We start from the raw sequence: 27,213 nt of genomic DNA, 5'->3' as shown, positions 1-27,213 counted from the left end.
ACTGCCCCTGCCCCCTAGGTTCTCCATCATGGGGCTTCCCTGAGATGCCCAGCACCCTCACCATGGTCACCATTTCCCCAGAGCAGTGACTCACAAAGTATATTGATCTCATGGGCATATTAGTAAGTATCAAATGAAAAGGAATACTGTGGTCAAATATGAATGGGAAACAATAGCCTAAATAAGTTTCTTTGCTGCAGGACTTATCAGAGCCTTCACAGTTGGTGTGCATTGTAAATCTCCAAAGGTGGAGGCAGTGATAAAGTATGCGGGGTTTCCCAAGTTTAGTTATTCATGAACCCTTTTGTTTGCAGCAGGGTATCTTGCTGGACCAGTCTTCTGAGGCACATGGTGTGGGAAATGCTACCCTAGACCACCACCTGCCACTGCAGATGCCCTATGCATGTAGTACCCTCCCCACCACAATGAGGAAGCTTTCAACTAGGACACAAAGGCAGTATTCCCCCTTCCTGTCTGACCCAGAGAGTGAATCTTCATCCAAGACCCAGTTCTTCCCTGGAGGCTCAGAGGTCCCAAAATTCACAGAGGACTATTTTTCAACTAGTCTTTGCCAGAAGATGGGAGATGAAATGGAGAGGAGAGGACAAGAAAGGGCTTCATCTTACAAAATGGGGCATCAGGAGACACTGCCTATAGCTTATGGAAGAAATGTAAGTATATTTGTTAACACTGCAAAGCCAACCTATAGAGGGACTGAAAATAGTGGTAACAGGTGGAGTTGCCCTAATCTGAAAACCTGAAATCCAAAATGCTCCAACATCCAAAACTTTTTGAGCAACAACATGACACTCAAAAGAAATGCTCATTGGAGCACTTCAGATATTGGATTTTCGATTAGGGATGCTCAGCCACTAAGGAGATAATGCAATAATTCCAAAATCTGAAAAAAAAAAAAAAAATTAGCTGGGCATGGTGATTTGCACCTATAGTCCTAACTACCTGGGAGGCTGAAGCAAGAGGACTGGTTGAGCCCAGGAGTTCAAGACAGCAGTGAGATATGATTGCACCACTGCATTCCAGCCTGGGCAACAAAGCAAGACTCTGTCTCTATTAAAAAAAAAAAAAAAGAAAGAAAGAAAGAAAGAAAGAAAGAAAGAAAGAAAGAAAGAAAGAAAGAAAGAACGAAAACAAAGACCCAGCCTGTAGCTAACAATCCAAGTCAACAAGAATCCCCATTTTGGGGGATCTCAAGATCCCCCTGCCTCAGCAGCAGGGAAGACCATGGTACTAAGCTTCTAATCATCTGATCTCTGCTCCACCTTTCTCAGTTCTACTATTGACCTCAGAAGAGGTTTTCTGCCAAATACAGAGAGCTCAAAGGCAAAAGTCAAATTAAGAGTCCTGCCTTCCCATCCAACTTACTGTTTCAGGTGGCTTCAAGGGAAGCTCCACGTAAGCACATTACACTGGGGGGTGAGGTGGGGAGGCTAAGCACAGAAGCCAAGAAGTAACAGACCAAACACTTCAGGGCTAAGAATTAAGATGTGTCTAGGCTGGATCTTTGGCTGTGATTACCACAGCAGAACTGATTTTCTTCTGCCATGAGAGCAGAAGCTTCTTGGTTTTTGACAGAACTGTGGTGCCAAAGAAACCACAGCTGAATCTGATAAAAGCTGGAGATTATTTGATTCCTACAGCTCCACTCAAGTCCCAGACCCACACCAGCAGGAGGTGGTTTGTGAAAGCCAAAGAGCCCTAAATAAAAGCACATTCTTTCCAGTTCCATTTCACATAAGGCCACAGAGAATAATGAACATGGAAGCTCCACTTCCCCTGCCTCCAAACATAGCCAGAAATCACGGAGGACCAGCTATCAGAGCAGTGGTTCTTTTTTTTGTTGTTGAGACTGAGTCTTGCTCTGTCACCCAGGCTGAAGTGCAGTGGCGCAATCTCGGCTCATTGCAATCTCTGCCTCCCAGCAACCTCTGCCTCCTGGTTCAAGAGATTCTCTTGCCTCAGCCTCCCGAGTAGCTGGGATTATAGGCACGCACCACCACGCCTGGCTAATTTTTGTATTTCCATTTTTATTTATTTTTGAGTGTCACTCTGTCGCCCAGGTTGGAGTACAGTGACACAATCTCAGCTCACTGCAACCTCTGCCTCCCAGGTTCAAGCAATTCTCCTGCGTCAGCCTCCCAAGTAGTTGAGATTACAGGCGTGAGCCACCACGCCTGGCCTAATTTTTGTATTTTTAGTAGAGACGATGTTTCACCATGTTGGTCAGGCTGGTCTTGAACTCCTGACCTCAAGTGATCCACCCACCTCGGCCTCCCAAAGTGCTGGAATTACAGGTGTGAACCACCATGCCTGGCCAGAGCATTGGTTCTTAAACCTCAAGGTGCATCAGAATCACCTGGGGAACTTAGGCCAGACTGCTGGGCCTCACCCCTAGAGTTTCCAAATCAGCAGATGAGGTGGGGCCCAATAATTTGCACTTCTAACAAGTTCCCAGGTGATACTGATGCTTACGATGCTTTGAGAATCAGAGATCACTGAGAACCAAGGGCTGCCAAATAGGCCAAGCAAAGAACTTACTCCTTTAACAGGGAATGGAGTTTTGGCCAGGCACAGTGACTCACGCCTGTAATCCCAGCACTTTGGCAGCCGAGGTGGGCGGATCACGAGGTCAGGAGATCAAGACCATCCTGGCTAACATGGTGAAACCCCGTCTCTACTGAAGATACAAAAAAAAAATTATCCAGGCATGGTTGCGGGCGCCTGTCGTCCCAGCTACTCAGGAGGCTGAGGCAGGAGAATGGCGTGAACCCAGGAGGCAGAGCTTGCAGTAAGCCGAGATTACGCCACTGTACTCTGGCCTGGGTGACAGAGCGAGACTCTGTCTCAAAAAAAAAAAAAAAAAACAGGGAATGGAGTTTTACAATTGCTCCTCTGCCAGATTTGTTGACTGCTATAGACAAGTAACTACCTCTTGTTTCTCATCTCAAGTGGTAGTTTTTATTGTGGCTTCCTGTTCAAATTCCACCACTGAATTTGGGTGTGCTGGGGGAAGGGGATGTAGACAGCTTCTCTTTGGTTGAGAGGCCCTGGGTCACTGGGCCATTAGAGAAGGCTACATATCACCCACACATACCAGACTTGCCCTAAAGGAAATGACTGATTAGGCTCCCAGGCCTGTCTCCCTTGTGGAAAGCAGATGTTTCATGCATGTCAAGACAGGTGTATATGGATATGTGGGTGGTCAAAATGGACTGTGGCAGAAACTGATAATTGTCCCTCCAATACTGATTTCCTCCTCTTCTAGAGTACTAGAAGCTTTAGTTGCACATATAACCTTCCAACTAAAGATTACATTTCCCAGCCTCCCTTGCAAGCAGGTGTGGTTCTGTGACCAAGTTCTGGCCAACAGCTTATGAGAGAAAGTAGGTGAGCAACTTCCCTGGTCATGTCCTTAAAAGAAGTGGAGTGTGCCCACCCTTTTCCTCTTTTTCTCTTCTTGCTGGCTGCCATGTGCATATGGGGGCACAGAGGGGCCATCTCACATGTAAGAAGCCTTGTGTCCACGTTAGCAGAACAATAAAGAAGAAAGAGCCCGGGCCACAACACCACGGAGCTGCCACATGAGCCTGGGGCAGCCTGGCAGTCACAGGAAAGGGAAATGAACGCCTGTCTTTCAGCCACTGTTGTCTGCACTTGTTTAACAGTAGTTGTTGCGGGAAGTCAGGGACCCCGAATGGAGGGACCGGCTGAAGCCTCGGCAGAAGAACATAAATTGTGAATATTTCATGGACATTTATTAGTTTCCCAAATTAATACTTTTATAATTTCTTATGCCTGTCTTTACTGCAATCTCTGAACATAAATTGTGAAGATTTCATGGACACTTATCACTTCCCCAATCAATACTTGTGATTTCCTATGCCTGTCTTTAATCTGTTTAATCCCGTCATCTTCATAAGCTGAGGAGGATATATGTCACCTCAGGACCCTGTGATGATTGTGTTAACTGCACAAATTGTTTGTAGAGCATGTGTGCTTGAACAATATGAAATCTGGGCACCTTGAAAAAAGAACAGGATAATAGCAGTCTTCAGGGAACAAGGGAGATAACCTTAAACTCTGACAGCCAGTGAGCTGGGTGGAACAGAGCCACATTTCTCTTCTTTCAAAAGCAAATAGGAGAAATATCGCTGAATTCTTTTTCTCAGCAAGGAACATCCCCGAGAAGGAGAATGGCCTCTGAGGGTAGGCCTCTGAAATGGCCCCTTTGGGGGCGGCGTCTTTTACAGTCAAAGCCGAAGGGATAAAATAAGTCCTGGTCTCCTGTAGTGCTCCCACACTTATTAGGACGAGGAAATTCCCACCTAATAAATTTTGGTCAGACAGGTTGTCTGCTGTCAGACCCTGTCTCCTGATAAGATGTTATCAATGACAGTGCATGCCCGAAACTTCATTAGCAATTTTAATTTCACCCCATCCTGTGGTCCTGTGATCTCGCCCTGCCTCCATTTGCTTTGTGATATTTTATTACCTTGTGGAGCATGTGATCTCTGTGACCCACACCCTATTCGTGCACTCCCTCCCCTTTTGAAAATCGCTAATAAAAACTTGCTGGTTTTACGGCTCAGGGAGCATCGCGGAACCTGCCAACATGTGATGTCTCCCCCAGACACCCAGCTTTAAAATTTCTCTCTTTTGTACTCTTTCCCTTTATTTCTCAGACCAGCCGATGCTTAGGGAAATAGAAAAGAACTCACGTTGAATATTGGGGGTGGGGATTTCCCCCGATAAGTAGTGAACCTGGAAGGCTAATGGAGGAGACCAAGACATGGATGGCTAAAAGAGGAAAAAGGGGCTGACTCTGGCCAGCAGATTTGCTAGGGCAAGGAATGGGTAGCTGCTTTCTGTTCTAAGCCTTCTGTACTGATCCATTCTATTTCTTCTTTTTTTTTTTTTTTTTTTTTTTTTGAGATGGAGTCTCGCTCTGTCGCCCAGGCTGGAGTGCAGTGGTGTGATCTCAGCTCACTGTGAGCTCCGCCTCCCAGGTTCACACCATTCTCCTGCCTCAGCCTCCGAGTAGCTGGGACTACAGGCGCCCGCCACCACGCCTGGCTAATTCTTTGTTTGTTTGTTTGTTTTAGTAGAGGCAGGGTTTCACTGTGTTAGCCAGGATGGTCTCAATCTCCTGACCTTGTGATCCGCCCGCCTCAGCCTCCCAAAGTGCTGGGATTACAGGTGTGAGCCACTGTGCCTGGCCCATTCTACATCTGAGAATATTCAGTGTTTGACAAATTAAATAACTATGGCCTTGGCAACTAAGTCTGAGGAAAATCAAGGAACAGAGACCCACGGAGCCAGCCCTCTACCCATTCAGACCAGGCAGCCTCCGCAGTTCACAATTTCAAGAGACTGTGCATGGATATGGCCCCCAGTGGGCCCCAATCGTACCACTGAGTTCAAGCAGGGCCTTCAAAAGGCTACAGTCACATCCAGGCACATCCCCTGGAGAGGTAAGTCCCTCAGGAAGCCACTTCATGTCCAGGACTTTTGGTATGTGGGGTTTTCAAGTACTGTTTTCTTCAAATTTATTGTTAACACCCTTTAAGAGGTGGTGGGCATCCAGCCAGGCGTGGTGGCTCACGGCTGTAATCCCAGCACTTTGGGAGGTCGAGGTGGGCAAATCACCTGAGGTCAGGAATTCGAGACCAGCCTGCCCAACATGGAGAAACCCCGTCTCTACTAAAAATACAAAACTAGCTGGGCATGATGGCACATGCCTGTAATCCCAGCTACTCGGGAGGCTGAGGCAGGAAAATCACCTGAATCCAGGAGACAGGGGTTGCACTTAGCCGAGATCGTGCCACTGCACTCCAGCCTGGGTAATAAGAGTGCAATTCCATCTCAAAAAAAAAAAAAAATTAGGCCAGGCATGGTGGAGCTTGCTTGTAACCCCAGCTACTTGGGAGGCTGAGGCGAGAGAATCTCTTGAACCTGGGAGGTGGAGGTTGCAGTGAGCTGAGATCGTACCATTGCACTCCAGCCTGGGCGACAGAGAAAGACTCCGTCTGAAATAAATAAATAAATAAATAAATAAATAAATAAATAAATAAAATAAAGTGGTCGGCAGAGGTCAGGTTCTCAAACTGCCAGCGACAGTGAGCAAGTTCATAACCAATCCTAAGCAAGTGAGTGCAAAAGCACGTTTAACTGATGTTAAACATTAAACAATTAGGGAAGGGAAGAGACTCTGACCAGGTAGAATAAGAAATTTAAAATGCTTCTCTATATTCACCTCCAAAAAGTGACAAGGATTTACAGCACTTTTTTTCCTAATTGAAAAAAAAAAAAAAAAAAGATACAGAAAGGGGAAGTGCCTTGCCTGAGAATTCAAACCAATAGTAAAACATGACCAGACACCCATAACAGAAGAACAGCAGGGGTTTTGTGGATGTGGAAACCAGCCTTAATCTCTCTTCCTCAGGCAATTTTGATCAGCAGGGCTAGAAGGAAGATGAGGTCTGGGGAATAAGAAAGGAGGGTAGAGGCGGTGAGAACAGGAGAGCACAGATCTTTAGTAAAGTTTTAAGCAGAACAGAGGTCAACGGGCAAGAGCATCACTAGTGTTTCCTGGACGCCCAAGCACTGCGCTCAGAGGCAACTGATGCAGCTGAAGTCCCCTGTGGAAGCTAAGCAGGGCGGCCGGGTGCAGTAGCGCACACCTGTAATCCTAGCACTTTGGGAGGCCAAAGCAGGCAGATCACCTGAGGTCAGGAGTTCAAGACCAGCCTGGCCAACATGGTGAAACCCCATCTCTACTAAAAATACAAAAATTAGCTGAGCATGGTGGCAGGCGCCTGTAATCTCAGCCACTCAGGAGGCTGAAGCAAGAGAATCGCTTGAACCCGGGAGGCAGAGGTTGCAGTGAGCTGAGATCACACCACTACACTCCAACCTGGGCAACAGAGCGGGACTCCATCTCAGAAAAAAGAAGCTAAGCAGGATGGCTCTGGATCCAGGCTGCCCGGGTGTGACCTTCACCCCTTGGCCATTCTTGGCCAGGTTCCTTGGGTGGAGAAGGGGCTCCTTTGAGCAGACCCTCAGGGGCTGCCAGCACCTCAAAAGTGCTCAGTGTTCCCCTAAAAAGGCATCACACTCAGATGAGAGTATCTCTGGAAATTTCACACTCTATTGTTTTTTGGCGTCACATTGCTAAGAATCTGTGTGAGATTAGTCAACAGGTTTTGACATCAATGGTGAGTGTCCAACAAGAGGCTGTGTCTCAAAGCCCTGGTGCTTCTCTGCTTTCAGGCATCGGGACTCCCCTGCAACCTCTCAGCCTGAGCTGCGGGAGCAATATCGGGGTCTGGTGCCAGCCCCACCCCATCATCCCCCTCTCCAATGTAGACTTAGCTGGAACTCCCGCCCCTGCTCCTGACTGCACTTGAGCTGGATGACAAGGGGGTCAAGAGGTCTGGGGCCCAGGGAAAGGAAGGGACTTGTCCAGAACCACACAATCAAGGCTGAGCCTGAACTGAAACTCAGGCCTGCCGCCCACCACTGCACTGTGAAACCACCTGGCCTCTCTGGTGGGCCAGAATGAGGATCTGGCCTTCGGGGTGTCAACCTAAATAACAAACAAGGAGAGGCTCTCTACAAGAAAATGATGCAGCTGGGCACGGTGGCTCACGCCTGTAATCCCAGCACTTTGGGAGGCCGAGGCCAGTGGATCACCTCAGGTCAGGAGTTCGATTCCAGCCTGGCCAATATGGTGAAACCTCGTCTCTACTAAAAATACAAAAATAAGCCAGGTGTGGTGGCAAGCGCCAGTAGTCCCAGCTACTCGGGAGGCTGAGGGACGAGAATCGCTTGAACTCAGGAGGCAGAGGTTGCAGCGAGCCAAGATTGCGCCACTGCCCTCCAGCCTGGGTGACAGAGCCAGACTCCATCTCAAAAAAAAAAAGAAAAGAAAAAAAAGAAAATGATACTTACTCAGGAATAGGGCATCGGAATGAGAGTACATATGCTATAGTAAACTAAGGGCGTATCCAGGGAGGTTTTTCAAAGGAAAAGTGAAGAGGATTACGTAACTGTTTTGAGATAACTATCCTTGAATAGCAAGAGTGATTACAGTCTCTAGGGTCGGACAGGCATTTGCTGGGCAGATGTCCTCGCAGGGGTATTTTTTGTGTGTGGTTACGATGGTATTTATGCAAGGTTGTGGTTTTTGTAGAGTCCTCCATGACAGTTAGTGTTGTCGGGCCTTTATGCATGACAGTTCTCCCTTCATGGCCTTCCCTAGTTCTATTTGTCAGGGTTATTTATTTTTGAAATGGAGTCTCGCTCTGTCACCCAGGCTGGAGTGCAGTGGTGCAATCTCCGCTCACTGCAACCTCTGCCTCCCAGGTTCAAGCAATTCTCCTGCCTCAGCCTCTTGAGTAGCTGGGATTACAGGCACCCAGCTAATTTTTTTGTATTTTTAGTAGAAACAGGGTTTCACCATGTTGGTCTGGCTGGTTTCAAACTCCTGACCTCAGGTGATCCACCCATCTCGGCCTCCCAAAGTGTTGGGATTATAGGTGTGAGCCACCACGTGCAGCCAAGGGTTATTTTATTATTATTATTATTTTTTAATACAAAATCACTCCATGTCGATTCTGACAACTTTCGCAGGGGGAACGTAAGGAACGGCAGCGGCTCAGGAGCACCGGGCAGGAGGGGTTGCAGGTGGGTTCCAGGAGTGGGGAGGCTGTGGCCTGGGCAGCCGACCCTCTCCACTCTGAGGAGGAAGGTGGGTTTAGGGAGGTGGCCAGCAGGGGTGGAGACAGAAGTTCAGGGGATGGGGAGGACCGTGACTCAAGAGGAGCCACCACTATGCTGCTGGGGCACACAGTGGAGTCAGGGTCCGGCCTGTGCAGAAGCAGGCCCAGCCACGGTCCTGTGCCGGAACATCACTCCCATTGGGAGCCAGATCACCCCATTCCCTACCCCAGACAGGAAGGCCTGGAAAGTCGCTTGGCAGCTGAAGGGAGGAGATGCTCTCGCTGCCCCACTGGCCTCCCTGTGCCTGGTGTGGTCTGCTCCATGATGCCCCCAAAAGCCCAGCCTGGGCTGTAGTTCTAGATCTCTCCACCTGCAGGTCCACCACACCATCCTCTGCTCTCCTGGTTTACCTCAGAGGGTGGTGCTCTCTAGGCCCCCACCCTCAGGCCCTTGCTCCCAGTCCCTCTTCCTGGAAGCCCTCAGTGATTCCAGAAGACCTGAGGGACAGGCAGGTGCTGAATCTGGTCTGCTGGTCCAGCCAGGTGGTTCCCAGCTCAGGAACCCTGACAGGACAGCTCCTCCCCGGGTGTCTAGGGCTCCCACCACTGGCTCCTCAGGGCCCTCGCACACGCTGGCCCCTCTCTCCTGGGCTCTTACCAATGCGTCACATGGCTGTCTTCTTCCTATTCCTCCAGGTTCACATCCTCGCACTGGCCTTCCTTCACCCCTTGTCCTAGGATGCTCCCCTATCTGGTCACTGTATCCTGCCTGCCCATTTCTTTACTTGTTTTCCTGTGCATTAACTGTCTCCTCACAAGACTGTGCCCTCGTGAGGGCAGAGGACCTGTCGCTTTGCCTGTGCTGTATTCTAGAACCTAGGACAGCACCAGGCAGGTGCTCAGTTAAGTACCTGCAGAAGAGTGGCTCCCAGCCCTACACTGAGGGGGTCTCTTTGGGGATGTGAGGAGGTGTGGGGGTAACCACAACCCCCATTCCCACTGCCTTCTGCTGAGTACCAGCTGAACATCAGGCACTTGACCTGCTCTTCAACTTCACAGCCACCCTTCAGGGTAGGGAGGTATTACCAGCTAAATATGTCCCCACCACACATGATCCTGTTTTCTGAGGAAGGTAATTTGTTAATACTAAATATCAATCAACACTTAGAATGCAAAAATCTTCAACCCAGACATTCCAATACTATAACAGAAAGCCATCCCATGGCTACACTTACATGTGTGCAAAACAGGCTCTATACGTCTAGGACAGTATATCATGACACTATACAGAACAGAAAAATGGCCAGACATGGTGGCTCACACCTGTAATCCCAGCACTTTGGGAGGCCAAGGTGGGCAGATCACCTGAGGTTGGGAGTTCAAGACAAGCCTGGCCAACATAATGAAACCCCGTCTCTACTAAAAATACAAAAAGTTGACTGGGCGCGGTGGCTCACACCTATAACCCCAGCACTTTGGGAGGCCAAGGCAGGTGGACCCTTTGAGGTCAGGAGTTTGAGACCAGCTTGGCCAACATAGTGAAACCTTGTTTCTACTAAAAATACAAAAATTAGCCAGGCATGGTAGTGGGTGCCTGTGGTCCCAGCTACTTGGGAAGCTGAGGCAGGAGACTCACTTGAACCTGGGAGGCAGAGGCTGCAGTGAGTCAAGATCTCATCACTGCACTCCAGCCTGGGCAACAGAGCAAGACTCCATATCAAAAAAAACAAAAAAAAAAGAAAATTAGCTGGGTGTGGTAGTGGGCACCTGTAATCCCAGCTACTTGGGAGGCTGAGGCAGGAGAATTTCTTGAACATAGGAGGTGGAGGTTATGTGGTGAGCTGAGATTGTGCCACTGCTCTCCAGCCTGGGTGACAGAGCGAAACTTCATCTCAAAAAAAAAAAAAAAAAGAACCAAAAAATGCTAGAAGGAACATAAACATATCTCAATAGGGGCAAGCTAAACAAATCACAGAACATCTGTCAAAAGAATACAATGTAGCAATTATGACGTGAACCCGGGAGGAGGAGTTTGCAATGAGCCAAGATTGCACCACCACACTCCAGCCTGGGTGACAGAGCGAGACTCCGTCTCAAAAAAAAAAAAAAAAAAAGAAAAAGAAAGAATGTGTCAATATGAAACAGTCCCCAAGGTCTATTGCTAGGTGAAAAAAAAATTCACACCAGTACATGATGTGCTACTATCTGTATCAAAAGGGGGTTGCAGGCAAGGTAATGTGGCTCGTGCCTACAATCCCAGCACGTTGGGAGGCCAAGGCAGGAGGATCACTTGAGACCAGGAGTTCAAGACCAGCCTCGATCTCTACAAAAAAATGAAAAATTAGTCAGACATGGTGGCATGTGCCTATAGTCCGAAGTACTCAGGAAGTTGAGTCAGGAGGATCACTTGAGCCCAGGACATCAAGGCTGCAGTGAGCTTTGATCACACTACTGCTCTCCAGCCTGGGCAACAGAGCAAGACCCTGTCTCAAAAAAAAAAAAGCTTTTTAGAAAGGGATTGCAGATGCATAATACCCTTGCCATGCAGAGAAAATTTCTAGTAAGAAAAGCCAGAAATTTTTACCAAAGTCATTACTTCTTGGGATGTAAAGTGGGGAAAGGATGACAATATGAATCATTTTTACTGAATGCTTTTTTGAATTTTTGTTATAGCTATTGGAGTTTTCAAAATTAATTAATGTACTTATTTTTGGAACAGATAGCCCAAATTTAAAAGGTACGAAAGAATTTACAGTGGCTGGGCGCAGTGGCTCAAGCCTGTAATCCCAGCACTTTGGGACGCCGAGACGGGCGGATCATGAGGTCAGGAGATCGAGACCATCCTGGATAATCCAGTGAAACCCCGTCTCTACTAAAAAATACAAAAAAAAATTAGCCGGGCGAGGTGGCGGGCGCCTGTAGTCCCAGCTACGCGGGAGGCTGAGGCAGGAGAATGGCGTGAACCCGGGAGGCGGAGCTTGCAGTGAGCTGAGATCCGGCCACTGTACTCCAGCCTGGGCGACAGAGCCAGACTCCGTCTCAAAAAAAAAAAAAAAAAGAAAGAATTTACAGTAAAGTCTCCCTCCAACACTGTGTTCTCTGGCTGCCCAGTTCCTCTCTCCACAGGTAACCACTGTTACCAGTTTCTTTTTTTTTCTTTTGAAGACAGAGTCTCACTCTGTCACCCAGGCTGGAGTGCAGTGGTGCAATCCTGGCTCACTGCAACCTCCACCTCCCAGGTTCAAGCGATTCTCCTGCCTCAGCCTCCAGAGTAGCTGGGATTACAGGCGCAGGCCAGCAAGCCCAGCTAATTTTGTATTTTTAGTAGAGACAGGTTTTCACCATGTTAGCCAGGCCAGTCTCGAATCCTGACCTCAGGTGATCCACCCGCCTCGGCCTCCCGAAGTGCTGGGATTACAGGCGTGTGCCACCAGGACTGGCCTGTTACCAGTTTCTTATGTGCATGATAAACTCACTCATTAAATTAGTTTTTTAATTAAAAGAGGAAACAAGTATTAAGGCCAGAGAGTGCAACTCACACGGACGGAAACTGCTCAGGGGCATGATGGGCCCCACCCAAGAAAGGCCCTGAGTTACTCACAGTTCAGGATGATCTGGGCAGCCCGGTAGAGCTCCAGGTGGCACAGGAGGTCCACAAGTTGCTGGACGGTGGCCTGCCGCATGCCCCACCACCACAGCAGCTCCCGCGTGATGCTCACGCCCTGCACCCGCTCCATGGACTTGATCTTCCGCAGCTGGGTCAGGTCTGTGATCACGTAGGAGGCTGGAAGGGAGGGAGAGGACTCTGCTTAGAGTCAGAGAGGCAGTCCCTCCAGGAGAGGTCCCCACGCTAGCCACTAGCTGGGCTTTTCCAGGACCTCCTCCCCAACCACCCCTCCACACTGGAAACATCACCATTAGCTGAGGTCCACAGGCGGCCCAAGTTACAACGCTGACTCTGCTGGACACCCATGGGGTCGAGTACACAAGACTTAAGAGAAAGAGCACGGGACAGGAGGGTCGAAGCTGCTGCTATGCCTGGGGCAGTCACTGCGCCCGTGGGAGCCTCAGTGGGTACCAGCTCTACCTGCCTCCCCTTCTATAATAGAAGGTCCATGTAGGCAGGGAGCTCTACCTGTTTGGTTCATGGTTACTTCCCCAGAACTAAGAATAGTGCCTGGCTCAGAGAGGAGGGGGGCCCAGGATGAGGGTGAGTCAGGTGAGGCACCTAGGGAAGGAAAATGCAGGAGGCGCTCATCTTCAGGTGGCACCATAGGACCCTGAGTGTCAGCGCCTCCTTCCATTTTGCCCCGGGCATCTCATTCATCTCAGCTAAGCCCCAGTCCTGGTCAGGGGAACTCAACAAGTGTATGAGGCTGGGTGCAGCAGCTCACACCTGCAGTTCCAAACTTTAGGAGGCCAAGGAGGGATTGCTGGAGCTCAGGAGTTCAAAACCAGTCTGGGCAACATAGCAAGACCTGTCTCTACAAAAAATAAACAAAGTAGCCAGGCATGGTGGCATGCATCTGTAGTCCTAGCTACTCAGGAGGCTGAGATAGGAGGATCACTTGAACCCAGGAGTTGGAGGCTGCAGCAAGCCATGATGATGTCACTGCACTCCAGCCTGGTCAACAGAGGAAGACCTTGTCTCCAAAAACAACAACAAAAAAAATATGCTAAGTGAATGATTGAATGAAAACACACACACATACCACATTGTCTTCAGAGGACTGTTATAAGGATCAAGAGAGCCATGGATACAAAAATACTTTGCCTATTCTGAAGTATGGGACAAAACTTGCAGGGAACTACCACTGGTAACAATAAAAATAATGTATTCTTTCTTTTGGTGTTTTACCATAAAACTGATGGTTGTTCACCAAAAAAAAAAAAAACATGGACAATACGGGGGAGAAGTTACACAGCACCTCACCACCCTCCGAAGGCCACTAGGGTACTCCTCCTTTCCAAAAATCACCCCCTCTACATAGATGTGTCTTTGGATGTAGTTGTTGCCACACTGCAGGTAAAATTTTGTATCTTTTCTTAAGAGATGGGGTCTCACTATGTTGACCAGGCTGGTCTTGCACTCCTCACCTCAAGCAATCTTCCCACCTCAGCCTCTTAAAGTGCTGGGATTGCAGGTGTGAGCCACCGCGCCTCGCCTGAGATTCTGCATCCTGGTCTTATTTATTAACATTATACCACAGGGACCAGGCACAGTGGCTCATGCCTGTAATCCTAGCACTTTGGGAGGCCGAGGCGGGTGGATCACCTGAGGTCAGGAGTTCGATACCGGCCTGGCCAACATGATAAAACCCCGTCTCTACTAAAAATACAAAAATTAGCCAGCCTTGGTGACACACGCCTGTAATCCCAGCTACTTGGGAAACTGAGGCAGGAGAATCACTTGAACCCAGGAGGTGGAGGTTGCAGTGAGCTGAGATCGTGCTACTGCATTCCAGCCTGGGTGACAGAGTGAGATTCTTTCTCAAAAATATAAAAAATAAATAAGAATTAAAAATTATTTTTTTTTGAGACAGGGCATCACTCTGTTGCCCAGGTGGCATGAGTGCAGTGGTGCAAACATGGACCACCACAGCCTTGGCCTCCCAGGCTCAAGCAATTGTCCCACCTCAGCCTCCCCAGCAGCTGGGACTACAGACACACTACCATGCCTGGCTAATTTTTTTTTTTTTTTGGATACAGGCGTGAGCCACTGCACCTGGCCCATTAATGGATTTTTATGACCAGTATTCCACTGAGTTTACTGAAGTGAGAAAGGCATTTTTTTAAACTAGGAATAATTGGCCAGGTACAGTGAGTCATGCCTGTAATCCCAGCACTTTGGGAGGCTGAGATGGGCGGATCACCTAAGTTCAAGAGTTCGAGACCAGCCTGGCCAACATGGTGAACTCCCATCTCCACTAAACATACAGAAATTAGCCAAGTGTGGTGGTGCCCACTTGTAGTCCCAGCTACTCGGGAGGCTGAGGCAGGAGAATCACTTGAACTCGGGAGGCAGAGGTTGCAGTGAGCTGAGATAGCGCCACTGCACTCCAGCCGGGGTGACAGAGCAAGACTCCATCTCAAAAAAATAAAGCAAAACAAACAAACAAAAAGAAAATATAAACATAGGTGGGCCAAGTAGAAGAAGGAAAGGCAAGAGATAAAGCCCAGGACCACATAACAAAGACCCTCAAGCGAATGCCCAGCTTTGGAGTTTGGACTTGATCCTAAGAGTTACAAGGAACCATAGAAGATTTCAGAGCCAGTGAGTGCTGCGATCAGATTGCACAATCCCCTACCCTTTGAACAAAATGGGCTGGTGACAGCCTCCTGCACACAGAAAGTCTCCAGGAGAAGTGCCCCGTTAGGATGGAAAGTTCCTAAATTGCTATATTAGTCACTGGAAACCCCAGGCCAGATTCCTAGTCAGTGGGAAGTGATGTCAGCTGGGTCAGGGGCTGCTTCTAGCAATACAGAGAAGAGAACGGATGGAAAAGGAAGGACCATCTCCCCGCACGAAGCATTGGGCATCCACACACACTCCCATCTTGGGAGGCAGCATGACGTAATGAGAAAACAGAAGCCCAGGGCCACCCCGGTGGGTGGTGGCAGCAGGAACTCAGCCACAGCCTGATTCTCCGTGGGCTGAACTTTCCTTACTCGTGATAGTAATACAAGAGAAACAGGAATTAAACTCTAAGGTGCCTTCCAGCTTAGACATTTTTGTTACATGACAGTGCCATATCTTAAGGTGTTGACCAATCAGCATTTAACCAGACCCTTTATTTATTTTATTTAGTTTTTTCCAGACAGACTCTTGCTCTGTTGCCCAGGCTGGAGTGCAGTAGCATGATCTCCGTTCACTGCAGCCTATGCCTCCCAGGTTCAAGCAATTCTCCTGCCTCAGCCTCCCAAGTAGCTGGGGCTACAGGGCATGTGCCACCACTCTCGGCTAATTTTTTGGTATTTTCACCATCTTGGCCAGGCTGGTCTCAAACTCCTGAGCTCAAGTGATCCGCCCTCCTCAGCCTCCCAAAGTGCTGGGATCACAGGCGTGAGCCACCGTATCCAGTCTCAACCAGACCCTTTAGAGTCAGGATATGATAGAGATCTTGGGGGGATGAGTCACTACCAAGGCCTTCTGCTAAGTCCGAAGTTTTTTTCTCAACATGGACCGGTAATACCTGGTCATAGTAGAACATTTGAGAAATAAGAAAATGAAAGTCCCCATGACCATCCCACTTGGAGGACTCCAAGGACACCACCAGTTGTATTTTGGTGTCTAATCTTCCAGACTTTTTCTGCAGATATGAAAACATGTGTGAAAGTCAGCAGGACAGTAGTGGTGGTTCAGAGGCCAGATATTGGGATTCGGGGCCTGGGTTCAAACCCATTCTGTTGCTTACTTGCTGTGTGTTTGGGGAAGGTGTTCATCTCTCCCTGAGCCTCACTTTCCCCATCTGTCAAACAAGGATAACAGCAGCACCTGCCTCAGAGACTGTTGCAAGGATTAGAAGAGTTATATGTACAGAAGCACTCAGAACAGTGCTTGACACAAAATAAACATGATATAAGTATTAGCCGTAAGTGTTAAACTATCTACACTCTATGAAAACCTGTTCTGTGGCCAGATGCGGTGGCTCACGCCTGTAATCTCAGCACTTTGGGAGGCTGAAGCAAGCAGATCACTTGAGGCCAGGAGTTTGAGACTAGCCTGGCCGACATGACGAAACCCCGTCTCTACATTTATTTATTTATTTATTTATTTATTTATTTTTTGAGACAGAGTTTCGCTCTGTTGCCCAGGCTGGAGTGCAGTGGCGCAATCTTGGCTCACCACAACCTCCGCCTCCCAGGTTTAAGTGATTCTCCTGCCTCAGCCTCCTGAGCAGCTGGGATTACAGGCGAGTACCATCCTGCCTGACTAATTTCTTTTTTTTTTTTTTTTTTTTTTGAGACTGAGTCTCGCTCTGTCGCCCAGGCTGAAGTGCAGTGGCGTGATCTCCACTCACTGCAAGCTCTGCCTCCCGGGTTCACGCCATTCTCTTGCCTCAGCCTCCCAAGTAGCTGGAACTACAGGCACCCGCCACCACGCCCAGCTAATTTTTTGTATTTTTAGTAGAGATGGGGTTTCACCATGTTAGCCAGGATGGTCTCAATCTCCTGACCTCGTGATCCACCCGCCTCAGCCTCCCAAAGTGCTAGGATTACAGGCGTGAGCCACCGCACCCGGCCAATTTTTGTATTTTTAGTAGAGACAGCGTTTCACCATGTTGGTCAGGCTGGTTTCGAACTCCTGACCTCATGATCCGGCCACCTTGGACTCCCAAAGTGCTGGGATTATAGCCGTGAGCCACCGCGCCCAGCCCATCTCTACTAAAAATGCAAAAATTAGCAGAGCATGGTGATATGCACCTGTAGTCCTAGCTATTCTGGAAGCTGAGGCAGGAGAATCAGTTGAACCCAGGAGGTGGAGTTTGCAATGAGCCGAGATCATGTCATTGGACTCCAGCCTGGGCAACAGAGCGAGACTCCGTCTCAAAAAAAAAAAAAAAAAAAAAAAAAAAGGCTGGGCACGGTGGCTCACACCTGTAATCCAAGCACTTTGGGAGGCCAAGGCGGGCGGATCACGAGGCTGGTCTCAAATTCTTGGCTTCAAGAAATTTTCCCAACTTGGCCTCCCAAAGTGTTGAAATTAGAGGTGTAAGCCATTGCACCTGGCCTGAAAATGTTTTTATCCCTGATGGTTAACAGTACTGGGACTATCACTCTTGAGTGCCTGAATCCTGCAGGAGTTCAACCGAGGCAGTAGAAAACTTTGCCTGTCTTCAAAGTCCTCCAGAGCAGGGATGGCACAGCCTTCTGAAATGACCCATCTTAGAATCAAATGCCCACACCCCTCCCTGGGTAGGGGATGAGGAAAGCCCTAACTTGACCCTTTACAACCAGCTAAGTCTCCTCAGCCTCTCAGCAACTCTGTGAGGTGCTCCATGGATGAGGAAACTAAAGGCTCGGAGAGAGACAGTCACCGCCTGACGTCACACAGCCAGGCAGGGGCAAAGCAGGGCTGTGTACAAAGGCTGGCACACGCATGAGTGAACGAGACAGGGAGCGGTCACATAAGAGACCCTGCGTCGAGCCCCTCTGCACACACCCGGGGCTGAAGCTGTAGGAAACCCATCTTACACAGGGTCAGGCAAAGCCCAACAGAGGCAGCTGCCATCACAGAGACAAGAACCAGGGGGTGGCCAGATTATCTGCCAAGTGTCGGGTCCAAAACAGCGTGTCTGTCTATGGCTGCGGGATCTTCTGAATCACTTTAGTGTTCTTACTACACTCTCCCAGTGCCACCATCAGCTCCGAGGGACTGTCTTCTTTCTAAAATGACCCACAGGAAGCCAAGAATTTTTAGGACTGAAGGGACGATCACAGTCACTTGTTCATTTGGCTGAAGAGGGAACCAGAGCGCTGGTACTAGGCGAGGAGCAGTGGGCTGGGGGCACGGCTGGCTGTGATCCATTGTGGGAAGGGGGCTGACCCAAGGCTCCAGGCCAGCTCCAATGGGTAATAGGGGGCAGTCCACATCCTCACCACACCAAGGCCTGGCAGCTCATCATTCACTCTGGCACCTGCCCTCTAGCTAGGCACTGCCCAGGCTCTGGGAATACAGGAGTGAAAAACTAGACAGGTAAGGCCCCTGCCCACACTGTGCTTCCACTCCATAAGAAGAGACAGGCGGAAACACTTAAGGAACGAGGGGACATCAAAGAACATGAAGTGGAATGAGGGAAATGAAACACGGTGATGGGCTAGAGAGGAACAGGGGCAGGAAAGGCCTCTCGATTTCAAAGAAGGTGCCAGGGGAGCTTACCTGAAGGACTATGACAGACAGAATAATACCCTTGGAAAGCATCCACATCCTAAGCCCCGAGACCTGTGAATATGGTATCTTACGTGACAAAAAGGACTTTGCAGATTTGATTAAATTAAGGATTCTGAGCTGAGATTATCCTGGATTATCTGGGTCTGGCCAAGGTAATTACCAGGGTCCCTGTAAGGGGGAGGCCAGAATGTCAGATTCAGAGAAGAGGTGACGGTAGAAGCAGAGGTCACAGAGACAGATGTGATGATATACACCAGTGGCTTTGACGATGGAGGAAGGGGCCACAAGCCACAGGATGCTGCAAGCCTCAGGAAGCCAGTCAAGGCAAGGAAACTCCTAGAGCAGCCCTGAGTTAGGACTTCTGACCTCCAGAATGCTGATAATAAACTTGAGGTGTTATAGGCCACCAACTTTGTGGTAATCTGTAACTGCAGCAAGAGGAAACTAATAGACTAGAAATCTAGCCCCAGGTAACACAGGGGGAAGAATGTCCCAGGCGGAGGGAACAGCACATGTGAAGACCCTGTGTCTGGCCCAGGGAGATCAGTGTGGCTGGAGCAGGGGAGTGACAGTGGGTGTGGAAGATGAGGAGGTCAGAGAGGCCAGCACTGGGCAGATGTGTCAGAGCAGACAGGCCTGGTGAAGCGTTCAGATCATATCCACCCCAGTGGGAAGCCTCGCAGAGGTATTCTCCAAACAAGATGTGCAAATGGCCAATAAGCACAGGAAAAGATGCTCCACAGCATTAGTCATTAGGGAAATGCAAATCAAACCACAGTAAGATGCCACTTCACCAGCCAGGTGCAGTGGTTCACACCTGTAATCCCAACACCTTGGGAGGCCGAGGCGGGAAGATCACCTGAGGTTAGGAGTTCAAGACTGGCCTGGCCAACATGGTGAAACCCCATCGCTACTAAAGATACAAAAATTAGTCAGGCATGGTGGCTTACGCCTGTAATCCCAGCTGCTTGGGAGGCTGAGGCACGAGAATCACTTGAACCCAGGAGGCTAAGGTTGCAGTGAGCCAAGATCATGCCACTGCACTCCAGCCTGGGCAACAGAGCGAGACTCCGTCTCAAAAAGGAAAAAGAAAAGAAGAAAAAAATAACACATGTTGACAAGGATATGGAGAAATGGTCATCCACATACACTGGTGGTTCAGCCACTTTAGAAAACATCTGGTAGCTCCTCAAATAGTTAAACATAAAGCCAGGCATGGTGGCTCACACCTATAATCCCAGCAATTTGAGAAACTGAGATGGGCAGATGGCTTGAGCTCCAGAGTTCAGGATCAGCCTGGGTAGCATGGTGAAACCCGTCTCTACAAAAAATACAAAAGTTAGCTGGGCACGGCGGTGCACACCTCTAGTCCCAGCTACTCAGGAGACAGGAGGATCGCTTGAGCCCAGGAGGTTGAGGCTGCGGTAAGCTACGTTTGCACCACTGCACAAAACCTTGTACGTGAGTGTTCACAGCAGCACTATTCATAATGGCCCAAAAGTGAAAGGAACCCAATGCCCAACAACTGATAAATGAATAAAATATAGTATATCCATCCCATGGAACATTATCCTATAATAAGAAGAAACTAAGTACTGATGCATGCTACAACATGGATGAACCTTATGCTAGCTGAAACAAGTCAGTCACAGAGCACTATATATTATGGTTCCATTTATATGAGATGTCCAGAATAGGCAATGTCTAAAACTTGGGAAAATGGAAGGAGGGGATTGGCAGTTAAGGGGTACAGTTTCTTCTTGGGGTGATTAAAATGTTCTAAGATTGATTGTGAAGATGGATACACAGCCCTGGGAATATACTAAATGCCACTAAATTGTACTCTTTAAACAGGTGTATGGTATGGTATGTGAATATCTCAATAAACCTTTTTTTTTTTTTTTTTTTAACTCATAGGTGTGCCTTCTAATTGAATTTCCTAGAAACAGAAGTTGTTCTGACATTTGTAACTGAGGGCTGGGCCAATGTGGAAAAAATGAGAGGGAGTCCCATGCAAAGTTTGTCCACTGCCCAGGAGATATTCAAAGTAATGAAGCCAGGACCAGGCGCAGTGGCTCACACCTGTAATCCCAGCACTTTGGGAGGCCAAGGCGGGCGAATCACCTGAGGTCAGGAGTTCAAGACCAGCCTGGCCAACATGGTGAAACCCCATCTCTACTAAAAACATAAAAATTAGCTGGGTGTGGTGGCAGCTGCCTGTAATCCCAGCTACTCGGGAGGCTGAGGCAGGAGAATCACTTGAACCCAGGAGGCAGAAGCTGCAGTGAGCCGAGATCACGCCACTGCATTCCAGCCTGGGCCACAAAATGAGACTGTCTCAAAAAATAAAAAGAAAGATTACAACTTATGACTTATAAGAATATTTAACACTTAGGTGTTGGTGCTCTTATACAATATTTTCATTCCTCACAACTTTATGAAGAAGCTATAATTATCATATCCAGTTTACATACAGATTCAGAAGCTGAGGCTCAGAGAGGTTAAGAAACGGACCCAAAGTCATACAGCAAGAGTCTGGAATGCAGATCTCCACTTGGAAAGCAGAGACAACAGGCAAGCAACCCCCAGCAGAGGCCATGGCCCTCCGCCAGTCATCCATCAGGCACCAACAAATACAAAATACGGAGGTTGTCTGAGTGCCTTCCCACGGAATTTTCGACAACTGTGCACCTTGCGATAGAGTGAAAGTAAGTGCCTGTGCTTAGGCCACATTATACACACTGAACCTACTAGGACACATCTGATCTCAAAACAGGTTTATAGCCATAAATACTGTGATCCAAAAATGTATACTAAAAGTAAATATTTGATTTTAAAACTACAATGGTAACGTGCATTTAATCACAAATATGATAAATACGCTGGGCGCAGTGGCTCACGTCTGTAATCCCAGCACTTTGGGAGGCAGATGCAGGTGGATCACCTGAGATCAAGAGTTCCAGACCAGCTTGACCAACATGGTGAAACCCCGTCTCTACTAAAAATGCAAAAAATTAATTGGGGTGGTGGCGAGCGCCTGTAATTTTACCTACTCAGGAGGCTAAGGAAGGAGAATCGCTTGAACTCGAGAGGCAGAGGATGCAGTGAGCCAGAGATCGTGCCATTGCACTCCAGCCTGTGCGACAACAGCGAAACTCCGTTTCTTTCTATATATATATAGAAATATATATATATATATGTTAAGTAATAGATCCTTCTAATATACACTAAAACAAAACACACACACACACACACACACACACACACACACACACACCCCCAAGGAGTGACAGCACCGTGGTCCCTGAGAGACCCTCTGCAGCTCGGTCGCCAAGCCCCCGCGCACTTGCCCGCGCTGTCTGCAGGACGGGGTCGAGGCTCGCATTTCGCACGCCGTTGTGGGCTGGATGTCCACCCGGCGCCGTCACGGAGCCAGCAGCGGTGACAGGAGGGCCCCAGCACCCACCGTTCTCTGGACTCAGAGCGCAGTGGCGGCGGCCCCAGCTCGGCGACAGAGCTCCCGATAGACGTCCTCAGAGACCACGCGGCACCTTCAGGTGACGGGCCAAGGTCCGCGGCGGGCCCAGTCCAGGATGCTTAGCTCGCACGCCCTCTGATCGGGACCCGCTTAACCCGGGTGCCCGAGGGAGCTTGGCGGCTGGCGGGATCGCTGGGGGCACCAGTCGCTCTGGCCCCCTCCCCTCCCCGGGCCGTACTTACCGAACTCCATCCAGTCCCACTCGCTGAGAGTGTCCATGTTGCGGCACAGGTCGTCCAGCACCCAGGAGGGCAGCTGGTAGATGTAGCAGGCCATGGCGCGCTACGGGGCTCCGGCGCGGGGCAACTGGATCGGACACCGCGGGCTGGGGCTTCTCTAGCTGGGGGCGGACCGGCCGGGAAGTGGGCGGGACGGGAGGGCACCAGCGTCCCTAGCGGCCACGGGCAGCACGACGGCCCCGCCGGCTCCACCCCAGCGCCGGCCAGAGGATCGGAACTGCGAGGGGAAACTGAGGCCCCGGGGGAGAAGGCCACACGGGAATTCTGCCGCAGCGGCAGGCGGCCTTCTGACTCCACTTCCATGGGCACTACACCATGTCTCATGCGCTCATCAAATACTCCATTAATTACCTACTGTATGCCAGGCACCGCCCTAGGTGTTGGTGATACCTGAATAAGAAAGCCTACAGCCGGGCGCGGTGGATCACGCCTGTAATCCCAGCACTTTGGGAGGCCGAGGCGGGCGGATCACGAGGTCAGGAGATCAAGACCATCCTGGCTAACACGGTGAAACCCGTCTCTACTAAAAATACAAAAAAAAAAAAAAAAACTAGCCGGGCGAGGTGGCGGGCGCCTGTAGTCCCAGCTGCTCGGGAGGCTGAGGCAGGAGAATGGCATAAACCCACGAGGCGGAACTTGCAGTGAGCTGAGATCCGGCCACTGCACTCCAGCCCCGGCGACAGAGCGAGACTCCGTCTCACGAAGAGAGGAGAGAGGAGAGAGGGAAGGGGAGGGGAGGGAAGGGGAGGGGAGGGGAGGGAAGGGGAGGGGAGGGGAGGGGAGACATACAAAAATCCTTGCTTTCATGAGGCTTACAAAATAATAAGCTACAGAGTGTCTTAAACGGCAATAAGTACTATTGCAAAAAAAGGCAAAAACGTTGGTTAAAGAGAATCAGGAATTCAGATTGAGTGTGGGGAATATTCTATTAAATAGGGTAGTCAGGTAGACTTTACTATAGTAGCTAATATGTATTGTGCAGCTACTATGAGCCAGGCACTGTTGTAGGTGCTGGGAATACCTCTGAAGAGAAGGACAAAATCCTTGTCCTGGAGGGAGACAGACAATAAGCAATAAAAATAGGCAGACAAGGCCAGGCGCGGTGACTCATGCTTGTAATCCCAGCACTTTGGGAGGCAGAGGCGGGCGGATCACGAGGTCAGGAGATCAAGACCATCCTGGCTAACACGGTGAAACCCCATCTCTACTAAAAATACAAAAAAATTAGCCGGGCATTTTAGCCAGGCGTTGTGGTGGCCGCCTGTAGTTCCAGATACTCAAGAGGCTGAGGCAGAACAGAGTGAACCCGGGAGGCGGAGTTTGCAGTGAGCCCAGATCAGGCCACTGCACTCCAGCCTGGGCGATAGAGCGAGACTCTGTCTCAAAAAACAAACAAAAAAAATAGGCAGATTATGTTGGAGAATGAAAGTAGAAGCCTGGGCAGGATAGCAAGATCCTATCTCTACCAAAAAAAAATTTTTTTTTTTTGAGAGGGAGTTTCGCTCTGTAGCCCAGGCTGGAGTGCAGTGACGCAATCTCGGCTCACTGCAACCTCTGCCTCCCGGGTCCTGGTTCAAGCAATCCTCATGCCTTAGTCTCCCGAGTAGCCGGGATTACAAACACGCACCACCATGCCCAGCTAATTTTTGTATTTTTAGTAGAGACAGGGTTTCACCACGTTGGCCAGGATGGTCTTGAACTCCTGACCTCGTGATCCACCCACCTCGGCCTCCCAAAGTGCTGGGATTAGAGGCGTGAGCTACTGCGCCCGGCCTCTACAAAAAATTTTAAAATGAGCCAAGCATAGTAGTGCATACTTATACTCCCAGCTACTCAGGAGGCTAAGGGGGTAGGATCTCTTGAACCCAGGAGTTTGAGACTGCAGTAAGCTATGACTGCACTGCAACTTGAGTGACAGAATGAGACCCTTTCTCTGAAAAAAAAAGAAAGAAAAAAAGAAAAAAGAATGAAAGTAGAGGGTGGTAAAAGGGAGTGCAGGTGGCTAATTGCATTATCTTAGAAGATGATAACTATTACTGGGGGAAAAGCAGAGTATGGTACAGGGGACTGCAGGACAAATTGGATTATTAAATAGGGTATAAGGGGCTGGGTGTGGCGGCTCCCGCCTATAACCCGAGCACTTTGGGAGGCAGAGGCAGGCAGATCGCTTGAGCCCAGGAGTTTGAGACCAGTCTGGGAAATAGAGCAAGACCCTGTCTCTACAAAAATTAGCCAGGCATGGTGGCATGTGCCTGTAGTCCCAGATACTTGGGAGGCTAAGGTAGGAGGATTACTTGAGCCCAGGAGGTGGAGATTGCAGTAAGCCAAGATTGCACCACTGTACTCCAGCCTGGGTGAGAGTAAGACCCTGTCTCTAAATAAACAAAGAGGGTACAAGGAACAGAACTCACAGTGTGTGTGTGTGTGTGTGTGTGTGTGTGTGTGTGTGTGTGTGTATACACACATATATGTATAATATATAGTAGCTAGTATTTATTGAGCACTTACTGTGTGTAGCCTTCACCTGGGTTACTTTACTTACTCCTTACAATGACCCTTTGAGGTAGGTAGGTAGACCCCCATTCTACAAACAAGGAAACTAAGGCACAGAGAGGTTAAAATCATTTGAACCTAAGCATTCTGACCCCAGGCTCTTCATCACCACTGGCTAAAGTATATTGTAAATACAGATACACTTAAATGTATCTACAATGTACTTTGCAAAAATGATCTTATGTCATTCTTACAAGCCTATACTATAGATATTATTATCCCCATTTTACACAGAAGTAAATAGATTCCAAGAGATTAGGTGAGGTCACAAAGGACAGGTAAGTAACTAGAGTAGGTACCACTGTGTAGCTGTGGCCATCAGCTATGGAGGAGCGCTGCAAAAGGAGGAAACTGAAATCAAAGTGAGCAGTCCTAGGACCAAGTTGCCGTTCTGCCACCAACAGGCTTTGTGACTCTGGACAACTCATTTCATTTGTCAAGACTTGTTTCCAGTATCTGTAAAGTGGGCCTGCTCATTCCTATGGCTTAGAGTTGTGAGGGGAGTGGAATAAATCAAATTACACAGCCTATATAGAACACCTACTACAGGACTTTCCTCGCACAGAGAATGTGCCCAAAAAGTGGTAGCTGTCATTGGTGGTCTTGAAAAAGCACCCACTGGCCTTGGAGTCCTATCAAGACTGGAGCCCTGGTTCAGCCCCTCTCCAGCTCTTAGTCCTTTGAGCCAGTTCTGTTTTCCCTTTTGGAAACTAGGTCTCCTGCTGCAGCCACTTGGAAGGAGTGTTATGAAGCCCAAATGGACTCCAAAATGCTCAAGATCAACTGTGAAGTGCTGAGCCCAATAAAGGATTACTATGATGTCCTCTTTGATGTTGAAAGTGGGACATAGTGTTCTAAGCCTGCTTTTCAAGGAAGTCCCGTGTTTTCCGCAGTGGCTGAACGTGGACTTGGGAACTGTAATGATGGTTTGCCGTAGGCTGGGTGGAGAAGCATCTCCATCCCAGGCACATGGAGGCAAAAGAGAATAAAGGTCCTCTTCTTTTTCTCCTTTTCTCTTTTTTGTAGAGTCCCCTACCTGCTTCTCCTTCTCTTCTGCAAGCAGCATGTGTGTGCGTGTGTGTGTGTGTGTGTGTAGAGCTCCTCCCTCAGTGCCACAGGGCCTCTTCCCTGGGGTGAGGCTTTAAGACCACGGAAGTTTCACATTCAGCCTTGGTCAATTCTGGAAGGCAGAGGAGCCCCTACTGCTCTCTCTGCTGCCTCCTCAGGCCATTCTCCTGCCTCAGCCTCCCGAGAAGCTGGGACTACAGGCGCCCGCCACCACGCCCGGCTAATTTTTTTGTATTTTTTGGTAGAGATGGGGTTTCACCGTGTTTACCAGGATGGTCTCGATCTCCTGACCTCGTGATCCACCCGCCTCGGCCTCCCAAAGTGCTGGGATTACTGCGATTCCTTCATTTTGGGCCTGAGCAGGTCATCATAGGGACACATCTCGGTTACCACTCTTTAGAATAAGTTCTTCAAAGTAAGGTCTTTGTTATTACTAAGGGTTGCACTTCACCTACCAACTGACCTAGCAGGCATTTAGCATCCATTATCTGTGATCCATACAACCCTGCACGGTAGGTTTATTGCTTCTATTTTACAGATGAAGAAACTGAGGCTGAAGTCAATTGTAACTGGGCCAAGTTGGCCAAGTGACAGTGAGGTAGGAAGCAGTACCTGACTCCAGAGGAATGGCTGGGACATCGGACCAAATTGAGGACTAACTAAAACAGGTGTGATGGGAAGAACCTCCCATAAGACACTGCCAGCAGTGTACCTTGTCAGTTTACCATTGCCATGGCGACTCCCAGAAGTCACTGCCCCTTTCCTAGAATTTTCTACATAAAGCGCCCCTTAATTTGCATATAATTAAAAGTGTGTATAAATGTGACTGTAGAACTGCCTCTGAGCGGCTACTCGGGCACACTGCCTATGGGGTAGCCCTACCCTGCAAGGAGCAGTACCTCTGCTGCTGCTGCACACTGCTATTTCGATAAAAGTTGCTATTTAACACCACTGGCTGGCCCTTGAATTCCTTTCTAGGTGAAGCTAAGAACCCTCCTAGGCTAAACCCCAATTTTGGGGCTTGCCTGTTCCGCATCAATAGAATGCAACCCAAGTCTGACCCATTCTGCTCTGTTATACCACCTCACCACAAGAAATTTCCTCTGATCTCGCACTTAATTTCTTCCTCTAACTAGCTATTTTCCATGACCAACACCCACCAGGATCAGTTAGCAACAGTTGTTG

At 49.0% G+C, this 27,213-nt stretch overlaps 1 protein-coding gene across 9 annotated transcripts in view; it reads right to left on the bottom strand.

Annotated features, from left to right (window-relative positions):
• Nucleotides 1-22,476, bottom strand: part of IRAK2 (interleukin 1 receptor associated kinase 2) — an 82,947-nt gene extending 60,471 nt beyond the window's left edge. For all 9 annotated transcript variants that reach the window (XR_012431470.1, XR_012431471.1, XM_065538981.2 and 6 more), the window contains exons 1-2: nt 22,351-22,476; nt 12,340-12,522 (exon numbers count right to left, since the gene is read on the bottom strand). Coding sequence is in view for 7 of the 9 variants with exons in the window: in XM_065538981.2 (XP_065395053.1) it covers nt 12,340-12,522; nt 22,351-22,444 (277 nt within the window). In the remaining 2 variants the exon portion in view is untranslated. The remainder of the gene's footprint in view (nt 1-12,339; nt 12,523-22,350) is intronic.
• Between the last annotated feature and the right edge of the window lie 4,737 nt (nt 22,477-27,213).

This window comes from Macaca fascicularis, chromosome 2 (genome assembly GCF_037993035.2).
Source record: "Macaca fascicularis isolate 582-1 chromosome 2, T2T-MFA8v1.1".
In the NCBI taxonomy this organism is placed as follows: domain Eukaryota; kingdom Metazoa; phylum Chordata; class Mammalia; order Primates; family Cercopithecidae; genus Macaca; species Macaca fascicularis.
The sequence above is the reverse complement of the archived record's forward strand: the minus strand, read 5'-3'. Positions and strand labels throughout refer to the sequence as shown.